Source organism: Bombina bombina, chromosome 4, assembly GCF_027579735.1.
Source record: "Bombina bombina isolate aBomBom1 chromosome 4, aBomBom1.pri, whole genome shotgun sequence".
Lineage (NCBI taxonomy): Eukaryota > Metazoa > Chordata > Amphibia > Anura > Bombinatoridae > Bombina > Bombina bombina.
The window spans coordinates 845,205,742-845,217,965 of NC_069502.1; the positions used below are offsets into that span (position 1 = coordinate 845,205,742).

Genomic DNA, 12,224 nt, shown 5'->3' on the forward strand with positions numbered 1-12,224 from the left:
ATATATAAAAAAATCCAGCGTGTGAGTTGGAGAATACAAATTGCTGAAGGAATGTTTGCAGTGCAATTAAAGCACACTTGAAAGACCAATAGTGAGTGACATCCATTCCTTCAGCAATATATATATATTTTAAGAAAAAGCTGCAGCACGCCAATTAATTTTTCTGTGAGTTTATTCCAGGGGAACCGTCATATACAGAGCCAGAGGTACTAGTAGTACTAGTATAGTATCTTATACACAGCTAGGTAATATTATAGATATGTTCCCCCTCCCCAGTGCCATATATAGAATATATAGATCATCTGCACCTTAGAAACACAGCACCCTCCCCAGTACACACATACATATATATATATATATATGTATATGTAAAGTTCCCTCTGCCTCACACACAGCCCCATCGCCAGTACTGTATATACATATATATCATATAATATTAGAGGTTCCCTCTGCCTTGCATACACATAGCCCCGTCGCCAGTACTGTATACACATATATGTATCATATAATATTAGAGGTTCCCTCTGCCTCACATACACACAGCCCCGTTGCCAGTACTGTACTGTATACACATATATGTATCATATATTAGAGGTTCCCTCTACCTCACATACACACAGCCCCGTTGCCAGTACTGTATACACATATATGTATCATATAATATTAGAGATTGCCTCTGCCTCACATACACACAGCCCCGTTGCCAGTACTGTATACACATATATGTATCATATAATATTAGAGGTTCCCTCTGCCTCACATACACACAGCCCCGTTGCCAGTACTGTATACACATATATGTATCATATAATATTAGAGGTTCCCTCTGCCTCACATACACACAGCCCCGTTGCCAGTACTGTATATACATATATGTATCATATAATATTAGAGGTTCCCTCTGCCTCACATACACACAGCCCCCTTGCCAGTACTGTATATACATATATGTATCATATAATATTAGAGGTTCCCTCTGCCTCACATACACACAGCCCCCTTGTCAGTACTGTATATACATATATGTATCATAGAATATTAGAGGTTCCCTTTGCCTCACATACACACAGCCCCGTCGCCACTAGTACTGTATACACATATATGTATCATATAATATTAGAGGTTCCCTCTGCCTCACATACACACAGCCCCATTACCAGTACTGTATACACATATATGTATCATATAATATTAGAGGTTCACTCTGATCACATACACACAGCCCCGTTGCCAGTACTGTATACACATATATGTATCATATAATATTAGAGGTTCCTTCTGCCTCACATACACACAGCCCATTACCAGTACTGTATACACATATATGTATCATAGAATATTAGAGATTCCCTCTGCCTTGCATACACATAGCCCCGTTGAAAGTACTGTATACACATATATGTATCATATATTATTAGAGGTTCCCTCTGCCTCACATACACACAGCCCCGTTGCCAGTACTGCATACACATATATGTATCATATAATATTAGAGGTTCCCTCTGATTACATACACACAGCCCCGTTGCCAGTACTGTACTGTATACACATATATGTATCATATATTAGAGGTTCCCTCTGCCTCACATACACACAGCCCCGTTGACAGTACTGTATACACATATATGTATCATATAATATTAGAGATTGCCTCTGCCTCACATACACACAGCCCCCTTGCCAGTACTGTATATACATATATGTATCATATAATATTAGAGGTTCCCTCTGCCTCACATACACACAGCCCCGTTGCCAGTACTGTATACACATATATGTATCATATAATATTAGAGGTTCCCTCTGCCTCACATACACACAGCCCCCTTGCCAGTACTGTATACACATATATGTATCATATAATATTAGAGGTTCCCTCTGCCTCACATACACACAGCCCCCTTGCCAGTACTGTATATATATATGTATCATATAATATTAGAGGTTCCCTCTGCCTCACATACACACAGCCCCCTTGCCAGTACTGTATATATATATGTATCATATAATATTAGAGGTTCCCTCTGCCTCACATACACACAGCCCCCTTGCCAGTACTGTATATATATATGTATCATATAATATTAGAGGTTCCCTCTGCCTAGCGAACGCACATCCGTCTTCCCAGTAAATTGTCCACTCTATGTAGACGATCTTCTCTACACAAACCATACTGCAGTACCTTACATGCCATGGAGATATTAACACACGCACTCTCTTATAATTACCGAAATAAAAAAGTGACAGCTTGCTCCTAATAAGCTTAAGGACCAGGACCATGTGACTTATGACATCACTGGTTCTCTAACTGGATAGGAACTAGCTGCTCCCGTCTCAGAGATCAACATTACACGAACAAAGCTCCCTTTGTATACTGGTAAATACCTGTACATACGGTAGTAATGAAGATTTGTGTATGTGTGAGACTGTGTGTATATGTTTATGAGGTAGCAGGAACATTTTTGTTTTATATAACTTTATATAAAGAACTGTAGCGGTGGCTGTGTGTGAGAGGCAAAGGAACATCTCTATAATAGATGTGTGTAAGGCAGAAAAAACATCTCTATAATCTCTCTATATATATAAAAGGAGGGGGGCTGTGTGTGTGAGGCAGCTGAACCTCTGCATTGTGTTATATGCTTACATATAAGGTGCTGGTGGTGTGTGTTAAGACACATGGAACCTCTCTATAGTACTGTATATCTCAACATGGGGGGGGGGGTATGTGAGGCAGAGGGAATCTCTCTATAGCCGCGTTCGGCAAGCGCTTATAGCCAGCGCTGGCGCCTGGCACATCTGCTCCAGCGATGATGTGGTGCAAGGAGACGTCACAAGTAAGGGAGCTTAGAAAAAGACGTTTGCATTCGCAAAGGAATCTGCTGCACAATAATGGAGTACTATATAATTCATATGTTAGACGCGTCTATTTGCATGCAATATTTCTAATACCTTTTAAGTATTAGAAATATTGCATGCAAATAGAAACGTCTCACATATCAATTATATATGTGTACTCTATTATTGTGCAGTAGATACCTTTGTGCATGCGAACGTTTATTATAAGCTCCCTTACTTGTGACAGTATTATTAAATTTACAACACTTATATATATATATATATATATATATATATATATATATATATATATATATATATATATATATATATATATATATATATATATAAAAATAAGTGTTGTAAATTTAATAATGAGGTGTGTGGGTGAGTCAGATACAGGTAGGGTTGCCAGGTGTCCGGTATTTGACTGCTAAGTCTGTCCGGTAAAAGTTCCAGAAAAAGAAAACGGACACTTAAATTTCCGGTTTTCAAATAGACAACTGCACTTCATCCATTGGAAAATAGTGACGTACAAATTCCCATGCTTTCTCCACTCTACAAGACTGTGCCACCTCCCCTTTTGAACACCTGTTAAACTCCACAGGTTCCCGGGTTGCTGCAGAGGTGGGGCGTCGTTTTAAAGGGACAGTCTACACTAAAATTGTTATTGTTTAAAAAGATAGATAATGTCTTTACTACCCATTCTCCAGCATTGCACAACCAACATTGTTAGATTAATATACTTTGGGCAAAATTTATCAAGCCCCGAAAAAATGTGCCTAAATGGTTGTGATTATCTTTGCAACAGTTCGCAATGTGAACTGTGAAGTAAAAAATGTTGCCAGTATTTATCAAAATTCTAGAGGCATTTTTGGACAATTTTTTTTTTTTTTGCGATGTCAAGCGAATGGCTGATCCTAGTTTTCTTGCGATAATATCATTTTCATTTTATTTGTCAATCTTAACTTTAGACACCGGTAAATGGTTTATTGTTTTAATTAAGTGATCGTTTGTGAGAATGTTATTTCTTATATATTAAAGTTTTTGTTACTTTACCCCTTCTTTGGCTCTCTTTCATTGAGGAAGGTTGCCCGTTTTTGGAGCTTATCTTTGATTAGATACAAGGTAATCACATAGGTAAAAAGTATTTTAATATAACTGTGTTGGTTATGCAAAACCGGGGAATGGATAATAAAGGGATTATCTATCTTTTAAAACAATAAAAATTCTATTGTAGACTGTCCCTTTAAGCTGCAGAGAAGAGAACGGAGTGAAGCGTCTGCTTATGCAAAAGACTTTCTCACAGACAGTAGAGCTGTAACTGCCCTCTTCCTTACCGGCCCTGCTTGTGTAAGATGTGAGCCATAAAAACGTTTGTGCTGTCACTTTTCTTTACTCTGGTCAAACATAATGTTTAACCCCTTGACTGCTATATGGCTGTATGAAGCAGATGTGCAACCATCTCTTGTAGTTCAGGGGCTTAAACAGTGTGTTTTCTATACATTCTTAATGAACTTTTTTTAGTTAATTTGGTTCCTGTTTAGCCTTACAAAAATGTATATCTCATCTATATATATATATATAAAACATACACACATATACACCCCTCATATTTTTGTAAATATTTTATTATATCTTTTCATGTGACAACACCGAAGAAATGACACTTTGATACAATGTAAAGTAGTGAGTGTACAGCCTGTATAACAGTGTAAATTTGCTGTCCTTTCAAAATAACTCAACACACAGCCATTTATGTCTAAACCGTTGGCAACAAAAGTGAGTACACCCCTAAGTGGAAATGCCTAAATTGGGCCCAAAGTGTCAATATTTTGTGTGGCCACCATTATTTTCCAGCACTGCCTTAACCCTCTTGGTCATGGAGTTCACCAGAGCTTCACAGTTTGCCACTGGAGTTCTCTTTCACTCCTCCATGACGACATCACGGAGCTGGTGGATGTTAGAGACCTTGCGCTCCACCACCTTCCGTTTGAGGATGCCCCACAGATGATCAATAGGGTTTAGGTCTGAACACATGCTTGGCCAGTCCACCACCTTTACCCTCAGCTTCTTTTGCAAGGCAGTGGTCGTCTTGGGGGTGTGTTTAGGGTTGTTATCATGTTGGAATACTGCCCTGCGGCCCAGTCTCCAAAGGGAGGGTATCATGCTCTGCTTCAGTATGTCACAGTACATGTTGGCATTCATGGTTCCCTCAATGAACTGTAGCTCCCCAGTGCCGGCAGCACTCATGCAGGCCCAGACCATGCCACTCCCATCACCATGCTTGACTGTAAGCAAGACACACTTGTCTTTGTACTCCTCACCTGGTTGCTGCCACACACGCTTGACACCATCTGAACCAAATAAGTTTATCTTGGTCTCATCGGACCACAGGACATGGTTCCAGTAATCCATGTCCTTAGCCTGCTTGTCTTCAGCAAACTGTTTGCAGGCTTTCTTGTGCATCATCTTTAGAAGAGACTTCCTTCGGGGACAACAGCCATGCAGACCAATTTGATGCAGTGTGCGGCGTATTGTCTGAGCACTGACAGACTGACCCCCCCCACCCCTTCAACCGCAGCAATGCTGGCAGCACTCATACGTCTATTTTCCAAAGACAACCTCTGGATAAGACGCTGAGCACGTGCACTCAACTTCTTTGGTCGACCATGGCGAGGCCTGTTCTGAGTGGAACCTGTCCTGTGAAACCGCTGTATGGTCTTGCCCACCTTGCTGCAGCTCAGTTTCAGGGTCTTGGCAATCTTCTTATAGTCTAGGCCATCTTTATGTAGAGCAACAATTCTTTTTCAGATCCCCAGAGAGTTATTTGCCATGAGGTGCCATGTTGAACTTCCAGTGACCAGTATGAGAGAGTGTGAGAGCGATAACACCAAATTTAACACACCTGCTCCCCATTCACACCTGAGACCTTGTAACACTAACGGGTCACATGACACCAGAGAGGGAAAATGGCTAATCAGTCCCAATTTGGATATCGCCACTTAGGGGTGTACTCACTTGTGTTGCCAATGGCTTAGACATTAATGACTGTGTGTTGAGTTATTTTGAGGGGACAGCAAATTTACACTGTTATACAGGCTGTACACTACAAAAGTTTCATTTCTTCAGTGTTGTAATGTGAAAAGATATAATCAAATATTTACAAAAATGTGAGGGATGTACTCACTTTTGTGGGATACTGTATGTGTATTTATTTATTTATTTACTGAGTATCACTGCTTTACTCTTAGTCCATACGTTTGTCACAGAAAGCCATCAGCACTATATTCTTTTACAAAACTTTATTGGAACAAATAGCAACGTTTCGAGGAATTAACCTCTTAGTCATGCTAATAATATGATCATTACATTGCATTTTAATACTCTCCCAATGGCGCCAAACTGACCTCTCTGGAACCTAAGGTCGCCATCTAGTGGTTGTACAAAATACCTACACAAAAACAATTCATAAGTGATAACATTAAAAACATTGGGATAACAATTCTCAAACAGTTGTAACTGTATAGCATTTATAACACTTGTGTCTATATAAGCAATCATATCTCTTTTGCTAGGCTGGACAATTTCTCAGACAAAGAAACATGTACACACGGGCACTACAAATGCAAATAAGTTTATTTACAATACTTGGTAACAGCAAAAGTTAGGCATCTGTTAAATATCATGGTGAGCTGCTAGTTTTCCTAGCAGCTCACCATTGATGAATACACCTGCTTAAAGATCGATTAGGTTCATCAGTGTTGTTTCCTGAAAGCTGCCAGCTTTCCATTAGTTCATCTGGATGATGAGCTTTTAGTGGCAGTTACACCTATGCAATCCTCCTTGGAAGATCGTCAAATTTACCTGGTTCAGGTTGTATCAATTTTTGTGGTTTTTCACGCATAATATGGAGCAGTGTGGCTTTGTTGCTACTCCACTACTATGCCACCTGCTTGTTAAAGGGACAGTCTAGGCCAAAATAAACTTTCATGATTCAGACAGAGCATGTAATTTTAAACAATTTTCCAATTTACTTTTATCACCAATTTTGCTTTCTTCTCTTGGTATTCTTAGCTTAACCTAGGAGGTTCATATGCTAATTTCTTAGACCTTGAAGCCCACCTCTTTCAGATTGCATTTTAACAGTTTTTCACCACTAGAGGGTGTTAGTTCACATATTTCATATAGATAACACTGTGCTCGTGCACGAGAAGTTATCTGGGAGCAGGCACTGATTGGCTAGACTGGAAGTCTGTCAAAAGAACTGAAAAAGGGGCAGTTTGCAGAGGCTTAGATACAAGATAATCACAGAGGTTAAAAGTATATTAATATAACTGTGTTGGTTATGCAAAACTGGGGAATGGGTAATATGCAAAACTGGGGAATGGGTAATAAAGGGATTATCTATCTTTTAAAACAATAAAAATTCTGGTGTAGACTGTCCCTTTAATAGTTGAGTGACTACCACCATTATGGTTTGAAGACATGGTTTGATCTCTGACCCTACTTGATGTATTTGCCTTTTCCCATATGATCTGTGCACAGATTTGTAATCTATTAGTAATGTTTTGAAATAGGCAAGCTTGCAAAATCTTTGGTTGATCACCCACTGCAGTGGTAATAATTCTTTGTGTGATATTTCACAGATGCCTAACTTTTGCTGTTACCAAGTATTGTAAATAAATTTGCCTTTGTAGTGACCGTGTGTACATGTTTATTTGTCTGATAAATTCTCCAGCCTATTAACCTTTTGGTTAGCTTCATGGGAAATAAAAGAGTGCTGAAATCCCTCTCCTTCACAGTAACTCATTTAGTTAAACTCCTTTTCTTTCTTAATGATTCTGAAATAATAATTACATTAAGGGGGTCTGCACCATAGCCTAGATTGGTTAAATCCTACTAGGCCTATAATAAAACATAATTTATCCAGGCTATAAATTCCCTCCTCCTGGAAGTGAGGGTTCCTGGCTTCAAGTTTTCCTCTCCCTATTTTTTAATAAATTGTGTGTGTATATATATATATATATATATATATATATATCAACTTCTTCACTTAGGAGGGCACTCACAGTTTTTATTTCCAATTAATTTAGGTAACAGTGTGTTTGTCAACGTTTCATTGTATCATGTCCATCTGCACTTTAGTAAATCGGCCCCTTAGTTATTTTCCCCCACATACTGCTGCCCACTGCAGTGTAGTATAAAAGTGTATGGACACCAAGATCATTTTTTTTTTTTAGAGGATTGTCACCAATTCTGACACATGCTCTCAAAAAGGTTCATCCCCAAATATATACAAACAGCACCAATTTAATGTGTTGACTTACAGTACCATTAACTTTTATACCACTTCAATTTTTTATTACACAGATATCCGAGATTTAACCCATTGGATACAAGTAATACGCACACAGTGTAGTTGGTTGACCATTTGGCTGTGCTCTGTTGCTGCCATACACTCATACATAAGTTCATATTTTCTCAAAATGAAGCGACTCACCCCTCTGTAAAACCAGAATTTTTATTAGTTTAAGATTTAATTTTAATTTTTATTGAATCTTTTTTTTAAAGTGGCAAATTTGCCCGTTTACTGTCACGCATAACCAGCCATAACAAAATTTATTTTCTAAATCTCCAACAATTGCCCTAAAAATACAGTGAAGTGTAGTTTGTTAAAATAAAAAAGAGTAGCATTTAAAAAAGTAATACTAATAACTGCATGAAGCAGTTATGAGGGGTTAAAGTGAGCGTGCCTGGTGTGCTAGGAAGAAATAAAAACGCACTGAAAAGTGCCTTTACATTGCGGTCTATTGGGAACTGTGTGTTCTCTATAACTATTTATGTATATATATATATATATATACAGGGAGTGCAGAATTATTAGGCAAGTTGTATTTTTGAGGATTCATTTTATTATTGAACAACAACCATGTTCTCAATGAACCCAAAAAACTCATTAATATCAAAGCTGAATAGTTTTGGAAGTAGTTTTTAGTTTGTTTTTAGTTATAGCTATTTTAGGGGGATATCTGTGTGTGCAGGTGACTATTACTGTGCATAATTATTAGGCAACTTAACAAAAAACAAATATATACCCATTTCAATTATTTATTTTTACCAGTGAAACCAATATAACATCTCAACATTCACAAATATACATTTCTGACATTCAAAAACAAAACAAAAACAAATCAGTGACCAATATAGCCACCTTTCTTTGCAAGGACACTCAAAAGCCTGCCATCCATGGATTCTGTCAGTGTTTTGATCTGTTCACCATCAACATTGCGTGCAGCAGCAACCACAGCCTCCCAGACACTGTTCAGAGAGGTGTACTGTTTTCCCTCCTTGTAAATCTCACATTTGATGATGGACCACAGGTTCTCAATGGGGTTCAGATCAGGTGAACAAGGAGGCCATGTCATTAGATTTTCTTCTTTTATACCCTTTCTTGCCAGCCACGCTCTGGAGTACTTGGACGCGTGTGATGGAGCATTGTCCTGCATGAAAATCATGTTTTTCTTGAAGGATGCAGACTTCTTCCTGTACCACTGCTTGAAGAAGCTGTCTTCCAGAAACTGGCAGTAGGACTGGGAGTTGAGCTTGACTCCATCCTCAACCCGAAAAGGCCCCACAAGCTCATCTTTGATGATACCAGCCCAAACCAGTACTCCACCTCCACCTTGCTGGCGTCTGAGTCGGACTGGAGCTCTCTGCCCTTTACCAATCCAGCCATGGGCCCATCCATCTGGCCCATCAAGACTCACTCTCATTTCATCAGTCCATAAAACCTTATAAAAATCAGTTTTGAGATATTTCTTGGCCCAGTCTTGACGTTTCAGCTTGTGTGTCTTGTTCAGTGGTGGTCGTCTTTCAGCCTTTCTTACCTTTGCCATGTCTCTGAGTATTGCACACCTTGTGCTTTTGGGCACTCCAGTGATGTTGCAGCTCTGAAATATGGCCAAACTGATGGCAAGTGGCATCTTGGCAGCTGCACGCTTGACTTTTCTCAGTTCATGGGCAGTTATTTTGCGCCTTGGTTTTTCCACACGCTTCTTGCGACCCTGTTGACTATTTTGAATGAAACGCTTGATTGTTCGATGATCACGCTTCAGAAGCTTTGCAATTTTAAGAGTGCTGCATCCCTCTGCAAGATATCTCACTATTTTTGACTTTTCTGAGCCTGTCAAGTCCTTCTTTTGACCCATTTTGCCATAGGAAAGGAAGTTGCTTAATAATTATGCACACCTGATATAGGGTGTTGATGTCATTAGACCACACCCCTTCTCATTACAGAGATGCACATCACCTAATATGCTTAATTGGTAGTAGGCTTTCGAGCCTATACAGCTTGGAGTAAGACAACATGCATAAAGAGGATGATGTGGTCAAAATACTCATTTGCCTAATAATTCTGCACTCCCTGTATGTATATATATATATATATATATATATATATATATATATATATGTTTGTGTTAATATGTGTATATATGTGTAAGTGGGCGTGGCCAAACGGGGACTCCACAGCTAGGAATAGCCACCTGGTGTATGTGAGCTCCCTATTTTGATACTGGATTAGTTTGTTATTAGACTAAAGGACCATTTTGCACTCTTTTTGTTAATTACCCCTAAGACCAATGCTCTAGGGTGATACTACAAGACGATTTTGTGGTGGATTTTATCCAGACGCATATACGCAGTGGGGGCAGGTCCTTCCTCTTCTCTCCTTCTCCTGAGAGAGCATTACACTTATCTCATAGGATTGAGGTAAGGTTTAGTGAGTACCCCCTTTTCACCAATTCCCTCTGTGTTTTTCTCCAGGGACGTTCTTTCATGGGACTGTATATACATATAGTTGGTTTATAATTTTCACAGAGAAGCAGACTTTGTAACTTTTTATTGTCATTTCTTGGTTTAGGCCATAACGTTTTCTGTGTTTTACACAAATATATATACATTTAAAATTGCTGCCAATTGCTGCACGACTTAGCCCCTTTGCTGCACTAGGTAAGACACAGCATGAGAACAAGGCTCCTATTAGAGCCTAAGAAAGCACACTGTTGTGAGCGCAATGCTTCCCTGTAATGCGAACGCAAGGTCACGTTCGCATTGCACCTAACTTGTAATACCAGCGCACCTTTGTTTGCGCTTGTATTACATAGTGGAGCACAAAAATCGCACTTGTGTAAATGATATTTTGTGCTCCACTTGTAATCTGGCCCTAAATGTGTTATCATAAATTATTTAGGAAATAATGACTCCTGTACTCTTTGTCATGTTGTCGTTATAGAAAAAATGTCAAAATATCTATTTTTACCATATTTGAGTGTTAACTAAAGCTGGTTTCTAAAAGTCTGTTGAAAAAAAAATAATCTAATTTTGGTGGGTTAATCAAACAAAACAACAAATTGATGTTTAAATGCAAAGATGAACAAACGGTTAGAAGCCGCTTCAACACAGGGTGTCAAGTGGCAGAAAAATTAAAGAGTTAAATATCTGTAATTATTGACATAAAATATTTATTGTTAGAACAGTTTATTTATGTATTGTTTTTTTTTTTTTTTTATAATCACTGATTTCTGTTGGATAACTCAGTTTTATTTGCTTTAATCCCTTTCTGACCAAGCACAGTGATTCCGCAATCCAGGTCTGTGTATGATGCTCAGATACAGGTGTTGATCACATATATTTCACACTATTTTCCCCCTATGACAATGAATTGTACTAAAAAACCCCTCTCTCTCTCTGTGTGTGTTTAGGCTACTGTTACTGTGAAGATCACGTACAAAATACATCACTGTGTTTGCCAGTAAAGGAGAAGCATTATAAGAATATCTGACAAATTCAGTTGCTGAACAAGAAAATGTCGGACAAGATTCAGAACCAAACCTCAGACCTTCCTGATGCACATGGAGGTAAGCAGGATGTCACATGCATGTCACCTGGTTTTGTCATCAGAATGGGGTCATATTTACAGTTAGGGCTGCCAGCTTTACCCCAGAAACTTGACAACCTATACTATAAGTGACTGGGCACGACGAAATATGAGAACATACCTTAATGTTTTTCATAAATGGCCAGTTATTTTATCCTCTTGGCTGCCAGTAAACACAACAATGATTTTACCTCTTTGGTCCCAGGATCGTGACTGGTTTTGCACTAACATGATACCTAGTACAAAATGTAGAGTACATCCCCAGACTTTAAAAAAAAAACCAACAAGACATAAAGTAGTATGTGTGAAATATCACTTCTTTCTTTTTGTAAATTACACATACATGGAGCTCCAAATCAGGGGTTTAATAAGGTTTATAGGCACAGAACTGTGTGGTTACTATAATGTGTATGTGGTGTTTTTGGCCATGTACAGGGAACACTAAATC

The 12,224-nt window shown here is 38.7% G+C and overlaps 1 protein-coding gene across 1 annotated transcript in view; it reads left to right on the forward strand.

Annotated features, from left to right (window-relative positions):
• Window positions 1–2,333: 2,333 nt before the first annotated feature.
• LOC128657250 (gastrula zinc finger protein XlCGF26.1-like) overlaps window positions 2,334–12,224 on the forward strand; it is a 44,454-nt gene continuing 34,563 nt past the window's right edge. Inside the window, exons 1-2 of the mRNA XM_053711521.1 lie at window positions 2,334–2,377; window positions 11,601–11,756. Coding sequence (XP_053567496.1) covers window positions 11,705–11,756 — 52 coding nt within the window. The 5' untranslated portion in view covers window positions 2,334–2,377; window positions 11,601–11,704. The remainder of the gene's footprint in view (window positions 2,378–11,600; window positions 11,757–12,224) is intronic.